General features: G+C 41.3%; 2 protein-coding genes across 2 annotated transcripts; both read left to right on the forward strand.

Annotated features, from left to right (window-relative positions):
- Nucleotides 1–5633: 5633 nt before the first annotated feature.
- LOC137735939 (uncharacterized protein At4g02000-like) lies at nt 5634–6269 on the forward strand. The gene has a single exon (XM_068475290.1). It carries the CDS (start codon nt 5634–5636, stop codon nt 6267–6269), a length of 636 nt encoding a protein of 211 aa, XP_068331391.1.
- An 899-nt stretch (nt 6270–7168) lies between these two features.
- Nucleotides 7169–11306, forward strand: LOC137735940 (uncharacterized). The gene is made up of 5 exons (XM_068475292.1): nt 7169–7490; nt 7577–9974; nt 10068–10347; nt 10452–10822; nt 10904–11306. The coding sequence occupies exons 1-5, from the start codon at nt 7169–7171 to the stop codon at nt 11304–11306; spliced, it is 3774 nt and encodes a 1257-aa protein (XP_068331393.1).
- The last annotated feature ends 6465 nt before the right edge of the window (nt 11307–17771 follow it).

Consider the following 17771-nt stretch of genomic DNA (forward strand, 5'->3'; position numbering starts at 1 on the left):
GCTAATGGGCTTGACGATTTGAAGCCCATTTGGGCTTTAAGGCCCAACACTAACTCAAGGTTTACAACAAACTTATTCGTTTGATTAATTAACATATTAATTAATCTTTGCCATATACAATGAAACCATTTAATTGTCCTTACTCATCTCCATTATATCCTTTAATCATTACCTTACACTGTGTGCGATCCATTAGGTTCCTTTTAGCGAGGCAGTGGGCGATTAGAACTCTTCAAATCAATTGTGAATTGAAACTTACTTTCAATTCTCCCTTTAGCAATTATACACCTTCAGGGCTTCCACAAACCATGAGTGACACCTAGCAGTATGTCATGGCTACCTAAGCTAATCAGAAGAGGTTAGAGAACCTATTCAGTTTGGGATTACAATGCAATACGGTCTTTCTCTAATACAATACTCTTGACCACATTGTTTCGTTTGATAGTTTATTCATATCTACTATCCAATGTGATTCTCTTACTTATATGATTACCTTGAATGTGATTTGGAACGACTTCCTAAATCTCATTCATACTCTGGCCAGAGATTCTTAGTCATATCATAAGGTATTCTCCCTCAAACGGTTTGAAGGTTAGAGATCCCTTGTTGCGCATTCATTTGCCTCCATGGCTAAGTGGCTTAACCCCAACTATGTCGTGGACACGCTCTGATGAAGTGACTTTGACATAATCAAAGATCAATGACCTAATCACAAGACAACTATGATGCCTCAAGTCAAAGGACTACTTTGCATTATCCCAACCATGAGTTCTCATGTGACATGAGTATGAGAACTCCTTATTGATCGCGTTTCGTGGACTCATTCGCTATTAAGCACCTACATGCTTGTCTTGGTGTCAATCACACCAATGATTCGAGCCCAGTCACTCTCCCTAAAATAAGACATAGCACGTACTGATCTTAACGAACTGTCAATGCCCAATTGGCAATCCTATAATCAGGAACGTTTAGGATATCTATACGAAAAAGAATGGTCTTATGAATCTAACTAGCGGGAGCATTAAGCACCGAGGTGCAGGATAATGAGCTCTAAATGCATCTACGTATAACTACAATCAATGCATCCACTATCATCAATATATACTCACCTGAAGCTTACATGGGCATCCATAGCATCAAGCAACAATATGCATATCTATCCTAATGCATACTTCTAAAGCATAATGCAATTGACATGGCATTTAAAATCGTGACTCCATTTAAAACAAATTTCTGGCAAAACGCAAAGCATATATACGTATATATAGAAAACCAAAAACCCACTCACTGGTATGTAGCTGGATCGTAACCCCCGAGTCTCGCTTGACTGCGCTCGTCCTCCATAAACGTCTCACCTATATATGAAACCACTATTTTAATGTTAATTTTAAGTACATAACCAAAACCGTGTAATAACTTCTCATACGTTGCTCAATTGGGGTGTTTGAATATACCATCGTGGCCTACTCAACACCACGAGCATCCCCACATTTTTAGAATAATTTTTCGACGCCCCACGCGCCCTCACGCACCGGCCACCCACAAGCACGTGCCTGGCACACTGATGGAATCTTTAACGCCGTTAGGGAATATTCTGTTAAATAGTAGCATATACTGTTAACTTTACCTGACACCATTAGTATATTCTACCAAAGTTGATGGAATATTCCCCTTCCTTCTTCGGTGGTTCGTCGAATTTCGGCGCCGATCGCCGTTGCGTCGCCAGAAACTGTAAAAATCTTTAAACCATAATATCTTCCTCATTTTTCAACCAAATTTCACAAACTTTATATCAATTTGAAGCCCTGAACGAGTAGAACATGTTCTTACCTTTAGAGGTCCTAAAACCGATGAGAGGTTGTCGGAAAATTCCTCAAAATCTCGGCTAAACCTGGAAACCCACAGTCGAGCTTATTTCGACTTTCAAACTTAACCAAAATTAGTCTAAAACACTAAAGGAGTTGTATTAATACATTTCCAAGTCTTAAAAACAAGTAAAACCTCGACAATCACATCTTGGAAACAGGGTACTAAGCAAGAGCTTCTAAGTTCTCGGGTCCCCGTGAACTGTTCTTCATTCCAAAAGTGTCACCAAACTCGTGGAGTCACAAGGAATATGATGGTGACCTCCAATCACTCGATCTGTGGGTGATTGATGGTGTTTGAGGGCTGGAGGAATTAGATCGTACGAACAGAAGGAATTTTCGAGAGAGAGAGAAAGAATAAGGTTGCACGTGTGTGTGTGTGTGTGTGTGTGTGGTTTACGGGGTTGGTCACCTAAAACAACCTCAAGCCCTAATTGGGCTACCAAACCCAAGATCCATACAATTGGATCAAACTAAAAGAACTAACCCAATCTCCTTTATTTCAACATAACATTTTCTCTACATACCCGACTCGGCCCTAAGTTGCATCCACGCTCTTGTAACATCAAATACAACTTAGTCATGTCAATGAAAAAATAATTGAAGACTATATACATACATCCACGTTACAAGGCCTATGAGGGCAAAATAGTCATTTCCACGCACTTGAGGATAAAATATATTTTAATTCGAGACAGGTCGTCACAACCTACTCCCCTTAAGAAAATTTCATCCCCGAAATTTCATACACAAACATAACAAACCATTAATATCCATAAAACAATCGTGGATACATATCTCGCATATGATCCTTCGTTTCCCAAGTAGCCTCCTCCACTGAGTGGTTCCTCCACAAAATTTTCACCATGCGCACAGTTTTGTTCCTCAGAACCTTATCCTTCCAATCCAAAATCGTCATTGGTTCCTCATCATATGTCAAGTCTGGATTAATTTCTAGTGGCTAAGAAGGTATCAAGTGTGATGGATCAGAGACATAATGACGAAGCATAGAAACATGAAAAACATCGTACACCTGTGATAATTCTGAAGGTAACTCAAGTCTGTAGGTGACTTCACCGACTCGCTCGGTGATCTTGTACGGTCCAATGTAGTAAGGACTTCATTTACCTTTCTTACCGAACTGCACAACGCCTTTCCACGGAGATAGCTTCAAAAATACCCAATCTCCAACTTTATACACTCTATCAATGGCGTGTTTATCAGCAAGGCTCTTCTGTCAATCCTGGGCCGCTTTCAGGTTAGCTTTAATTATCTGAATATTCTGGGTAGTCTCATCAATAAGTACTTTTGAATTTAAACTCAATACAAGTAATTGAATCCTACGTTAGTATATATTTATTTATTTTTGATGTTATCTTATTACGTATATATTTTTGACCTTATGTTATTACATAATTGTATATATTTTTGACTTTATACTTTTTATATAAGTACTATTCTATGCTATATTATTGAGAAAGAAAGAAGGTATGAGCTTGGAGGTATAAAGAGGAATCATTGCAATCCGATCGTGACGGAATGACATTGTCTTTTATATAGCCGCTCTAACATGATTTGTTCCTTGTGTCTATGTATGTATGTATGTATGTACGTACGTATGTATGTATTTTCTCTCTATTTTCAAGTATTTTACTTGTATCAAGTTATTTCAAATTTGGAGTACAAAATTTTCTTAAAATGATGTAGATTGTAACAATCCGTTTTTAAAATTTAGGTGTGGGATCCACCACTGTGTTGTGTCTGTAACCCGGCCTACGGTTTTTCTTAGTACCCACGACATTCCTCTCTTTCCCGAGAACCCACTCTCTCGCCTCTCTTACTACAACTCCCTCAATATCTGAAACCTTTTATCCTCTCTCCTCTGCACCAAATGCCACACACCACCACCATGATACCATCCTAAACCTCCGTTTAAATCGTACCTCTAAACCCTCAAATTAAGCTTATACGCGGCCTGGGAAATCGAATGGTGGTGCTACATGTCCAGTTTGATGACGGAACGGAGCGGAACAATTCATAGTTCGCGCCTAATTTAGGGAGGAGCTCAGCCTTCCAGTCTCTGTTTTGGCTCGATATTTCCCCTATAATGTCTCAGGTATCATCCTCAAGCCCTGCATGTTCGAATCGACTTGGAATCCAAGGTCTAAAACCCCTGTAATTTTCTGTTCTTCAACTTTAGCATCTGGCAATCCTCTCCGGCAGAACTCCGACGAGTTCTAGATCAAACCTGTCCCAAATTATGGAATTTCTCATCTGAGGCAATGTCTTCTAGCATCTCAGATTAAATCTAGGTTCAAAATCTGGGTCTCTGACCCAGCTTCCGGTGTGGAGCTCCGGCGAGGAACCCGTCAAACTTGGGGTCCCATGAGCTCGAATTGGTCCCGTTCGAAACTCAGGCAGCTTAACCCATGCTCTGCATGTTAATTTCAAGTTAAATTCGAAGGACTGGAGCTAATGCATGCTCTGTATTTTCTACCTGGAAACCAACGAAGCATCACCGGTGCCATTGCATCTAATCAGAGACCAATTCATTCCTAATCGATGACTGGGTAAATCTCTGAACCTCTGTGCGAAGTTTTAAGCCTCTGCATGTATTGGTGTTATTATTCCTAGAAAACCAGCAAGGAAATCCAACGAAGTCTTGTCGCATCGAAGTGAATTTGACTCGATTTCATCTGTTATGATGCCCTGAGGAAATTATCTGAAATTCTAGTGAAATTCTTGTGTAAACCCATGTGAAACCGAGGTGTTTCACCTCTGTTTATTCGTTGCAATCAGTTCCAGAAACCAGCGAACCCACACCAGTGCAACTCTGGTGAAATCTGAGACAAATCTACCCTCTTTCATCTTTAATTTGTGACTGGGTAAGTCCTAAACCCTTATTTGGTGTTATGAGCGAATTTGGGATGGAAATCCATGTAGGAAGTGAGCTAATTTTGATTTCTGTGTATTTCTGGATAATTGACGATTTTCCGGCAAGCTCCAGCGACGGCGAACAGTGTCATTGTTAACCTTAACAGTGACAGGCAGTGAGTTCCGTTAAATTTAACGAAATCTTCAACGGAAAAGGTGTATATTCCGTTACTCATATTAGGTGTTAGAATTTGTACAATGTTAGAGTTCGCTTAGTAAGGCTAAGTGTTATTTTATAGGTGCGATATTAGGGTTACAAACTTGGATAGTAACACTGAAACCATGTTTTACTTCTCTCCGCTGTGAGAGCCCTCCGTGGTGAGTGTCCCTTCTCTCCGTGTGGGAGTGTGCTGGTTTATTGTTTTCAGTTCTTATCCGTTCTTTGTGTTGTCTACGGTGGGCTGACTAGAGTTTTAACCAGGAGGGGCTGGGAGTTTTCCTGTTGGTTGGGGTTTGGCTATCCAGTTATTTGGTGATTTGGGGAGTGGGGGAGGGGTGATGTGGATCTTCAATCCATCCTTGGTGGAGGGGGTTGGGGGTATTTATTATAGGATGTCACCTAACAAAATTAATGAAATTAAAGGTAGCCTTCCTACTGCCAAATCTGATCTCTGGCGCAGGAGTAAAAATCCTGTGGGAAGGCACGGAGGCCCAAAAATCACAATCCTCTCTGTGGTTTTTCTTCTTGCTGTTCAGATAGAAAAAAGGCAAACAAGCAACACACCAGAGGTAAGAAATAACAATTGGTGGTCCAGGGGGAATTCTGAGTATACAAAAGCAAGCTGTAGAAGAGCTGATCGCCAGGAAAAATGAGACAGAGAAAGCATCAGGATAATGGCGAATCAAGAGGTGGAAGAACTGGTGGTCCACCTGGAGAAGTCAATGGAGATAACGACTATGGAACGAGGGATAAAGCTGGTGGGGACTGCCCTAACCCACAAAGTGTTAAATAAATGGGGAGTCAGAAACATACTGAGAGCTACGTGGAAGGAAATGGGGGAATTCGAAGTCAAATGGGCTCATGGAAACACTTTTATAATCACAGTGCAGGATGAACGCTCGGCTGAGCGGATTTTGAGTCAAGTACCATGGGCGGTTATGAAGCAGAATTTTTCTATTAAACGGTGGCCACCAGAGCTAGCGATAGAGGAAATCCCCATGGAGCTGGTTCCTTTCTGGGTTCAAATCCGGGGGGTGCCTCTATGTTTGTGTACAGAAACCAATGTAAGACGACTGGCCAAAGAGATTGGAGAGTTAATGGAGATTGAGGATCCTGCAAAGGCTCGGGGCTTCCTCAGGGTGCGGGTGATCATTAATACAAAAAATCCTTTAGCTAAAGGATGCTGGATACCGCGGGAGAGTAACACGGATTCGTGGATTGAATTTCGATACGAAAGACTACAGGATTTCTGCTACAAATGTGGGAGGATAGGACATGCAAATAACGAGTGTGCTTTTGAGATTGGGTAGAGCTCCACAGCGGGGTATGGTGAATGGACGAAAACGGGTCCTATTAGAGAGGAAATAGTTAAGCCAAAACCGCTGGTGGTTAATTTAGGAGAGAGGAGACCTGCTGGAGCCACCAGAGGAAGGGACCAGATCAATATGCATCGGCGCGTCGTGTCCACGGAGGCTACTGAGCGTTTGGAAGTGGAAGGGCCAGTGAAGGGGACAACAAGCCAGGCGAAGGCACACAGTCCAAGGAGAAGTTAGAAAATATGGCACAGGATGAAGAATAGAAAGGAGGGTCAGGATGGGTTCTCTCAAAAGTGGGTGATAGATGGAAACATGGCCCAGTTGGCCCAGCAAGTGTTTATGGGAATTGGGTGTTTGGGCCCTCAATCCACTACAATATTTAATATACCTAACCCACATTTTCTTACCCAGGCAGCCCGAGACTAAGAGCCACAGGAGATGGGAGAAGCTATTCAAGGCCAAATCAGGGAAACAGATGGACATACTATCAAAATTAATGAAGGTGATTCGAATTTGGGGAACTCAAATGAATTAGAGACAATGGCATCGTCTTCTAGGCATAAACTGCGATCGAGAGGGGCCTTGCCGAGGTTTGAGATGAGTGGGCAACACTGGAGACCGGATGGAGGGTGGAGCAGTGGAGCAAAGAGGGGCAGTCTGGAGACAAATCACTATTCGTTCAAAAGAAATAAGCTAGGGGAAGGAAGTGCTGAAGGAAAAAATTTGGAATTACCTCTATCCAGGAAAACGACAACAGAGGCGAGTCCGTCAGAAGAGAAGGGGGATATTATTGAAGAACATACTGAGACGATATTACTTGAGTCGACAACACAATAGGAGCTCACAGGAAAACAGGGTGGTGGCGGCTGGCCCTCAACAGCCGCAAGAGAGCCATGACACACCTCGTATGGAACTGCCGTGGTCTAGGGTCGGACACGGTAGTTCGGGCTCTTCATGGGCTCATTAGAAAGCATAGGCCTGCAATGATTTTTCTCGCTGAAACAAAGATGAGAGATAATAGAGTAGATGGAGTAAGAAGGCGAATGGGGTATCGAAAGGGGTTTAATGTTTCCCCCATTGGGAGAGCTGGGGGTTTCAGTATGCGGTGGGATGATTCTGTAGAAGTAACGATTGATTATACTTCCAAACACATTATTGATGCTAATATCAATTATGTGGACTCGGATCGACAGGCTCGGGTTACTTGGGTATACGGTACTGCATATAAGAATGAAAATTGGAATTTTGGCGATGGATGAAAGAATGGTTTAAACCGACCAATATTCCGTGGCTTTGCGGAGGAGACTTCAATGAGATCCTCTGGGATTATGAGAAATCAGGAGGAGCAAGGTTGAACTATAACCGACCTAGGTACCTGGAGGATTTCTTAAATGGCACGGAACTCATGGACCTGGACTATAATGGGCCTTGCTTTACTTGGAGAGGAATGAGAAATGGGCAACTTGTCGATGAGAGGTTGGACAAGGGTTTGGCTAACAAGCAGTGGCAAGACAGTTGGCCAAATACTATGGTTATTCATGAAACTGTTATTGGATCGGACCATTGCCCTCTAATTATTCAATATCAACCTCGGGTTAAGAAAACGAAGAAGCTCTTTCGCTTTGAAGCTTACTGGGCCAAAGAAGAAAGGTGTAAGGAAATAGTGGATCGTTGTTGGAGGCAACAATGCAGTGGTGATGGAATTATGAGATGGCAGAAAAAATTGAATGATTATCGAGTGAAGTTAATCAAGTGGAGCCAGCAAGAATTTAAATCGAGAGGGCGAGATCTTGATGGCCTTATCAACAGGCTGGGGGTTCTTCAACATAATTGGCGCAAAAATTGGGAGGAAATCAAGATGGTTTCGGCGCGAATTGACAGATTGGGGGAGATTGAAGAGCAATATTGGCAACAGCGATCGAGAGTGAAGTGGCTCAAGGAGGGTGATGCGAATACGGCCTTTTTCCATCAATCTACGCTTCAACGGAGAAGGATAAATAAGGTAGTAAAGATTAAAGATGGGAATGGAGATTGGATTGATAATCAGTGCGAGGTTCAGAAGTATATTGAAGAACACTTTAAAGGTCTTTTCTCCACATCTGGCCCTAGAGAGTGGGGAAGTATATTGGATTGTTTACAACATAAGGTAAGTGATGAGATGAACGTTGGCTTGATAAAACCGGTAACAATGGAGGAAATCCAGACGGCAGCATTACAAATGGGAGGAATGAAAGCCCCAGGTCCTGATGGGTTCCAGGGGATTTTCTACCACTCATTCTGGAACTCCCTTATGGATGATGTGAATGGAATTGTGCAGGATTTTATGCAGGGGGTTTCGGATCCGCAACGGCTCAATTTGACACACATTGTGTTGGTGCCAAAGATCATAAACCCGGACTCGGTCGGACAATTCAGACCTATTAGCTTGTGCAACTATTCCTACAAGATTGTCTCTAAAATTCTCGCGAATCGTCTCAAGCCTCTTCTGTCGGAGATTATTTCCTCTACGCAAAGCGCTTTCGTGATGGGGAGACAAATTCAAGATAACATTGGGATTGCTCATGAGATGTTCCATTTTCTGAAACTCCGAAAGGCTAGGAGTAAGTTTGAGATGGGAGTGAAGCTTGATATGCATAAGGCCTACGATCGGGTTGAATGGGATTTCCTTGAGGCAGTCATGGAAAAGTTGGGTTTCTGTCCACAATGGAGGAACCTGGTTATGGGATGTGTCAAAACAGTGGAATTTGCTATAATCCTGAACGGGCAACCAGGGAAGCATTTCATTCCATCTAGGGGAATCCGTCAGGGAGACCCTCTATCTCCGTATTTATTCATACTTGTTGGTGAGGTCTTGGCAAGGCTTATTCAACAGGCGGTGGAAAGGAGGATGCTTAAGGGAATCCAGCTGAACTATGGGTGCCCGACTATTTCTCACTTGTTTTTTGCGGATGATACTCTGATTTTTTTGCGCGCTGATAAACAAAACTGTGATAGTCTGATGAGGATTTTAGATGCTTATTGTAACGCTTCTGGTCAACAGGTGAATTATCAGAAGTCGTGTATTTTCTTTGGAGCAAATGTGCCTAGAAGCTTGTCAGTTGTGCTATGTCACATCGTTGGCATGCCTTTGGCGGAGGATCCGGGGAAGTACCTTGGTCTCCCGTCTATCTGGGGTAGATCAAAAAAGCAGGGGCTTGCTTTTGTGAAGGAAAGAATTATGGAAAAAGTTCAGGGCTGGAAACAATGCACCCTCTCACAAGCAGGAAAAGAAATAATGATTAAGGCTGTAATTCAAGCAATCCCTGCCTATCCCATGCATCTCTTTAAGTTTCCTACTACTCTGTGTTCGGAGTTTGACGCCGTAATTGCTGAGTTTTGGTGGGGGAAGAAAGGGGGGGAGAAGAGCATCCACTGGGTTTCTCGGGGTCTTTTGGGGTACCCGAAACTGGAAGGAGGTATGGGGTTCCGGAATTTTCAAGAGTTTAATGATGCTTTGCTTGCTAAACAGTGTTGGAGATTGATTCATGATCCAAACTCGCTATGGGCGCAGCTTCTTAAGGCCCGTTATTTTCCTCACTGCTCTTTCCTGGAAGCTACTTTGGGGGGAAGAGCATCTTGGGGCTGGTCCAGTCTTCTGGTTGGGCGTGAGATTCTTCTGAGCGGAGCTCACTGGCAGATAATGAATGGTAGAAGTATCAGGTTGTGGTAAGATAGATGGTTGCCGACTATCACTGCTGGGAAACCTACGGCTATTGGAGATGTGAGAGTGTCTCGGAATATGCGGGTGAATAGAATGATTAATGAAGTGTCCGGAACTTGGAATATTGAGGCCATTAAGCCTTTTATATCTTTGGAGGACTACGAGGCCATTCTGGATACATCCATAGGAGATTGGCTCCAGGAGGATAGGATAATTTGGCCGGCTACCAGGAATGGGGTGTACTCGGTGAGATCTGGATATCATTGGAAGCATGCTAGCTCGAGCTCTATGATTGGCAGTGCCTCCTTGTCTTCCACTATAATCCCGAACAAAGTTTGGAGAAGTATTTGGCAGTTGAAGACTCCTCCGAAGGTCCGGAACTTTATGTGGAGGGCTTTCAATCGTGCGTTGGCAACGATGGATTGTTCAAACGTCGTTGTTCTCCATCACCGTGTTGCCCAATTTGCTTTGATCAGGATGAATCTGTAGAACATATGCTCCTTCTGTGCCCGTGGGTTGAGCCGATTTGGTTTGGTGGCCCGTTGAATTACCAGGTGAATAGAGCAAATATATCGACTCTTCCTGCCTGGGTTTTGTCTTTCTTCGGGTTTAACTTGGGTTCAAAGGAAGAGATTGCTAGGATTTTGATGTATGTGGCTGTTACTTGCTGGTACATATGGAAATCCCGGTGTAGCTTTGTTTTTGGTAACATGGGTATTTATCCTAATCGAGTCATCTTGGCTATTTTGACATCGGTGAATGGGTTTTTGGAGGCGACTGATGTTTCTGCGAGTTGCCCTCAGAGGGATCTAACTCACTCTAGTCCTCCTGTCTGCTGGGGTCCTCCGTGCTGTCTTTTCATAAAGGTGAATGTGGATGCGAGCTAGGAGGTTAATTCTAAATGCGGGTTTGCGGGAGTGGTGATTAGGGATCACGAGGGGAAGTTTGTGGCTGCTAATCGTGGAAAGGTTGGGGCGCCTAGTGTGGCTGCTGCCGAGGCTGCTGCGATTTTGGGTGGGTGTGAGTTGGCAAAAGCGTTGGAGTTGGAATGCATCATTGTGGAGTCCGATTCAAAGGAGAATATCCTTAGTTTAACTCAGGGTTATTCGCGGGGCAGCTGGGAGGCTTTCCCCGATATTTCAAAGGCTTTGCGTCTTGGGGGGAACTTTCAGGATTGTCGCTGGTCTTGGGTTCCGAGATCGGCCAATTTAGCCGCGCATGTGTTGGCGTTGAGAAGTAATCCGGAGATGTGCGATGTAAATTGGGTAAATCTCCCTTCATCTTCGCTGGTCCATGTTCTTAACAAGGATGGGTTACCCTGCCCCCATTAATTTTTGTTTTGGCTGGGGAGGGGGAGGCCGTGCCTTTGGGCTGGGTCAGTTGTGTTGATCCTCCTCCTTTGCTTGTGGTTGTGGTTTCCTTTGTGGCTTGCTCTCGTTGAGCATCTATTGTATTGTGGCTTCGGCCCTGGTTTATAGTGGCACCTATTATGGATCTTGGTTGCATTATCCGTGAGTTGACCCTTCTTAAATTACATGTTTCTCCAAAATACTAGGCTTGCATGCATTGCTTATTTCTTGATTTATTTAAATTGCTTTTACAAAATACTTATGATTTATGGAATTTACATTTTACTAAAGGTTATGAATTATTGGATTTTCATTTATGAAATTCTATGGATTATGAATATGATTTATATTAAGGATTTGTGAATATAATTCACTCATGGTTTATGAATTAAGGCTTTGAGCTTTTGAGCTCCGATGTTTTGGTATGATTTTTTAGTTATGTTTTCAGTGCTTATCTAGTGGGTTATCATATAGCACATACAAACAACACGGGTATGTAGATGTCTATGGCCATAGGACACAGTTGAGGATACTTATGATATACCTCCAGCTTCACTAGCGAAACCAGTGTTAGACAGCTTCACTAGCCACGTCTAGTGTCGGTGTGTTATGCTATATATAGATATATTTCTTCTCTAGCATAACCCAGAGTCGTACAACTTTACCTTTGGGTGATGAGGCCTACCATGTTTCTTCACTAGCGTAACGCAGTGTCATACAGCTTCACCTTCGGGTGATGGACAGGTTATGCCTTCGGGCGACTATGATATCCCTAGTTGATTTTATCATTGATTTGAGTTATGAGATTTTTTGGGTTTTTCCTTCAGCCTTATCGATACCACATTTGGAGATGATCTTGTTGCTATGAATATTTTCGGCATGCTAGAGTTTCAAAAAAACCTATACATAGTATTATATATGTGTTTTCAAAATAGGGGGTTAGTATGTTAAGAAAGAAAATGGTTTTCATATTATTAGTATTAGTATAAATTATGGTCCACTCATCCTTTGTTATTGCGCTCCTTCCGGAGTTAGAAGCGAGGCATATGATTTCGGCGTCAGGGCATTTCCGCCTAGGTATCCTCGAGTCTTCTTAGTGTAGATCTCATTCCTTTGTTCGGATCTTTTTCGTTTTTCTTGGTTAGTTGTATGCTCTGAACACGATCGACATTAGTGTTTTTCTTTATATTGACATATTTTTATTTGTGTGCATGTTTAAAATGGTTTTGTCACCCTCGGGTGTCGGCCAACATGTGCCCATCCTGGTATTTAAGGATATTAGGGTCGGGGAGTGTCAGTTGCGTAAAGACGAACACTTGTCGTAAAACATTTCTTTCGTGACTAACTGCGATGATTACTCCCCGATCAAGATGTACAAGATCTAAAACTTGTAATAGAGGAGCTATCGCTAAACCACTTCCTTCGAATAACCGATACCATTTCAAATCATCAACTGAAACTGGCCCCACAATAATCGGACTCGGAGCCCACAGTTCTACCATCACCAATTCCTTACTAAAATACTACACACTCGTCAAGACCACTTGGAATTCTTCCTGGTAAATCCGGTAAGCTTGCAAACAGATTATGTTCCTAATGTTCTTGTTAAAATCGATATGAAACTGAGCCCACATTTCAACTGAGTCGATTCATCATGAATTCCTCACGGATTAAGTGAGAACCCATGTTGAGAAGGTTAAAAGAACACTCAAGAATTTGAGGGTCAAAACAACTCCATTAAATCTAGAGTGCAAGATATCTGGATTGAATATACAACTTTGCTGCTTGAATACGTATAAATACTTAACTTGATTATGTGATAGTAATTGAAATGGTCGAACGATAACTCAACTTGGACGATAGTCAATTGAAAGCTGAGGGACGTAAAGTTAGACTTTTCCCCGAACCAAAATTTATTGAACTTCACTACAACTGTATCTTCAGGAATATTAAATCGCCAACGATGAAGATTCATTTGATAGGATGCTAATTGGGTGATTCAAGGACTGATGATCTTAACTGAAAACTTCAACATCTGGGTGGTTCTCCTGGACAGTCTGTTTACTTCAGATATGATACGAAGAACAGAAAAATAACCCAAGATTGAGTAAAACATCTTTTTGTACTAGGAGGTGAATCTAGAATTATGAACAAAGTCGATGCATACCAAAACGTTAGAGAGTTTGACAATTTCGAAAATAAAAAAAATTATGCTGAAGGACTAAATAGTTCCTTTGCCATCTTAGGCCGAGGTAGAAAGATCGAACTTGAAAATTAGCTAACAAGGTTTCTTGCTGGTCAAAAAGTAACGTCACAAAAGTATTCGAGAGTTCCGCATAAAGTGGAAATAGAACTTGTTGAAGAGCATTCGATACCTGTGTTTTTCTAATGTGGTTGTCAATAACTACAATTGCACAATCGGGGTGGTATGCGATGGTGCAATCGTAGACATTAATGTCTACAATTGCACATTCGGTACCTATGTATTTTCCTATTCAACGCTGCTGTCTAAGATTTAGTTCCTTTCGAGTGAAGATAATTGAGAAGTTTGCGAGGTTGATAAAGATCTGACGTGTTTCTCCACAGAAAGGTGTCATTAAGTTTTCAAGTAAGAACGATAATCGTAGACTCTAGGTCATAGATAGGATGATTCACATCATGTGGTCCCAACCGTTGAAGGTAAAAGCGTTCACTTGATCATGTTGCGTTAGTGCACAACTACCCATTTGATAAAACATCACTGTAGGATTTGAAATTGATTGACGTCATCGAAAAGTGTAGGAATAGTGGTCGGGTGAGACACCACTTCAATTGATAGAAATTTTGTTCACATTAAATATCTTAACAAATCTGACTTTTTCCTAACCTAAGAAAATGGAATTAGGGGTATGGTCAAAGAGCCATTGACAACTGTCGATATAATCGACAAGACCAATGATATTTCATAATTCACGACACTCAAAAGGACTCTCGATTTCCAACCTTCACAACCTGGAATTTGGTAAGAATATCTTCTGCTACACGCACATCTCCCAAGAAAGGTACGAAATCTAAGCAAGATCGACATTTGAAGAATTTGGCGTAGAGCTAGCTATTGATATTTATTGAACTGGCCTTATGGTTGGAGTAAGCAAGAAGGTTATCGATAAGACAATCACTAGTCCATCGAAAAATGCATGGAATACTTGGTTCGTTAGATTCAAGCATCATCGAAGCATTCCTTGCATCTTTGGTTAGTCTGCTTTGGGGTAGTGCGAGAGCACGATCGAGGCGTGAATCGAACGATTTCAGCATATTCTCACATGAGGGGCAAAATGGTATTTTGGCATATTCAGAACTTCGCACTCGCTTACCGAGACATCAATGCTCCAGACTGTAATATTGGTGGCTTAATTGTTGGGTTTGCTAAGCAAGTGGGCAAGTCGGCTCATCTACAGCAGTAGTTACTAATTAGTTATGGTTTTGGACTTGACTCGTGATGTACACACTCATTCTCGGAGTACGTGACGGTTCGAATGTAGGGGTGTAACTCATTTTTATTTTTGGTTTTAATTTTCAGGGAAAATATTTTAAGTTACATTATTTTAGTTATATATATTTTTGACGTCATAAATATTTGGGTAGTTATCCCCACTTTCAGTTTTAAATTTAGTACAGGTATTCTAATTCTATGCTACACACACACACACACACACACACACACACACATATATATATATATATATATATCTATTTTTGACGTTATCTTAGTATGTATATATTTTTTTGACTTACTGTTATTACATAATTATATATATTTTTGACTTTATAGTTTTTATATAAGTATTATACTATACTATATTACTGAGGAAGAAAGAAGGTGTGAATTTGGAGGCATGAAAGAGGAATCATTACAATCCGATCGTAACGAAATGACATTCTCTTTTATGCAGCTGCTCTAACTCGATTTCTTCCTTGTATATATATACACATATTTTCTTCCTATTTTCGAGTATTTTACTTATAGCAAGTTATTCTAAATTTCAGGGATGAAATTTTCTTAAGGGAGGTAGATTGTAACAAACCGTTCTAAAAATAGAATCAAATTACGATTATACCCTTATGTTGGGTTTTGTAAATCCGGCCCAAACCTTTGGACTGTGTGACCCACCAACCCAAACTTGGCCCATTGTTTTCTCTTTCTCCCATGGCATTCCTCTTTCTTTGTTGATCACTCACTCTCTCTGAACTTTCCTTATTTTTCTAAGCTCCGAGAAGGAACCCCCACCATTCCTCTCGATGCTAACCAAATTAACCCTAAAAAATTTGACCCTCGAACCCTTGCGACATGGGGAATCCACCTGCAGTGTTGTATGTATCATCGGTGCACCACTATGTGCTCTGCCATTAACGCGTAGAGCTTGAGCTCTCTCAAACTCCATCTCAGGTATGAATTATTTCCCCTATTGGTTATGCGGGTTTTAATCTATCTGTGATGAGGATTATGTCAAAAATCTCTAGGGTTAATCTTTGTTTGGAATCTGTGCATGCATGTCATCCCGGTGATGAATTCCAACGAATGTCGTTGAGTTCGAAGCTAGGTGGTGGCTGTCTTCTTAGGGTTTAGCTCGATTTAGACTTTTAATGTATTGTTGGGCTCACCTAAGCTTGAATTTATGGGTTTAACTCTCTGCATGCACTCATTCTCTTGGTCTTAATTTTCGACGGTGAACCTCGTACTTTTCTGGCGAGTTTAAAGGTGTTGGCACTCGAACTCTTTTGAACACTATCCCAGGTAACTAGATACCTATTTGGATATGAGTTTAGGGTAGAGATAACTATGTATTGACATGTATACACTCTCCTTTCCATTTCTAGATTCTGGCAAAGGTCCCTGAAGAAAATTTGTCGAATCCAAGGTGGATTCGACCCTCATTTCTCCTAAATTTACTCTAAGTAAGTCCCCAAACCTTGCAATGATGTTTTTCTACGAGATTTAACATGAAATTTGTAAATTTTGGGATTGAAATCACCCCCTTCAAACTCTCGATGTAATGTTGTAGATTTCGATGAGAATTCGATGACTAGTAAGCTAAATCGGGTTGACCCGATCTATAACCCAAAACCAGGGCCAAAACCCGATTTGAAATCTGACCCAATCCATCAACCCGAGTCTTTGCCTAATAACCCTAACCCAAGCCCAACCCAATAAACGGCCCAACCCAACAACCTAAGCCCAGATCCGACTCGTTGACTGTTGATTGTTGACTTGACCTGTTGACTAGTCAATGTTGACTTTTGGGTTGACTTTTCGGGTTTCCCTCCTAAACTAATTTTGACATCCTAATTTCAAATACGCACTCTGTTTTCACAAATTCAATCGTATTAGTAGAGTTTCATTAAAAGGGCCTCTATTTGTGTATAGGTGAGTCAGTGGAAGGTGACACCATCTTCCCTCGTTTGAGCGGCGCCTCGGTGGCGGAACATTGTGAGTGGACCCTTCTTAAATTACATATTTTTCGAAATTATTAGGCTTGCATGCATTGCATATTTTAGGATCTATTTAAATTGCTTTTACGAAATAATTATGATTTATTCGAATTTACGTTTTTGTTAAAGATTATGAATCATTGGATTTATACATACGAAATTCTGTGGATTTATGAATTTTGAATTTATGGTTTCACTTGACTATTTATTAGGGTTTTACTGATGATTTGGAGCTAGAAGGTTTTTATGATTTTATGACATGATGCTTTGAACATTTGAGATCTGAGGTTTGATATGAGTTTTGAGATATGGTTTCGAGATGTTTTTTTATGCTTATCTAGTGGGTTATAATACAACACATACACACAACACGGGTATATTGTCTCTGACCACAGAACACAGTTGAGGATATTTATGTCATACCCCCAGCTTCACTGGCGAAATAAGTGTTGGACAGCTTTACTAGCCACGGCTAGTGTCGGTGTGAGATGTATATGTATATGTTTCTTCTCTGGCGTAACCCAGAGTCGTACATGTGACGATAATTGTGGTGATGGAATTGCATCACATATAATCAAATGTGACAAATTTTCATATTTATCTGATGAATGTCAGTCGCCACAAAAGCCCTGTTTTCTTGTAGTGTTATACACTTAAATGATAAGTCTAAGGAATATGTAATTAGGAGAATGTGATCTAAAGAAGTCAGATTCATGAGACCATTCTTTTTCATACACATATCCTAAACATTCCTGATCATAGAATTTCTAATTGGGTGCTGACAATCCGTTATTAGTATATGCTATGTCTTCTATCTGGGAGGGTGATTGATCTCGAGTCATTGGTGTGATTAACATCAAGACAAATGTGTAGGTGCTTAGTAGAGAATGAGTCCACTGAACGCGATCAACAAAGAGTTCTCATACTTATGTCACATGAGAACTCATGGTTGGGATAATGCAAAGTAGTCATTTGTCT

This window comes from Pyrus communis, chromosome 6 (assembly GCF_963583255.1).
Source record: "Pyrus communis chromosome 6, drPyrComm1.1, whole genome shotgun sequence".
Taxonomy (NCBI): Eukaryota; Viridiplantae; Streptophyta; class Magnoliopsida; order Rosales; family Rosaceae; genus Pyrus; species Pyrus communis.

Coding starts and splice junctions, on each gene's coding strand:
- LOC137735939 (XM_068475290.1), top strand. CDS start 5,634: ATGGCGAATCAAGAGGTGGAAGAACTGGTGGTCCACCTGGAGAAGTCA.
- LOC137735940 (XM_068475292.1), top strand. CDS start 7,169: ATGACACACCTCGTATGGAACTGCCGTGGTCTAGGGTCGGACACGGTA. Junction 7,491..7,576: donor TCGGGTTACTTGGGTATACG/GTACTGCATATA, acceptor GGCTTTGCGGAG/GAGACTTCAATGAGATCCTC. Junction 10,348..10,451: donor AGTTGAAGACTCCTCCGAAG/GTCCGGAACTTT, acceptor TGCTTTGATCAG/GATGAATCTGTAGAACATAT.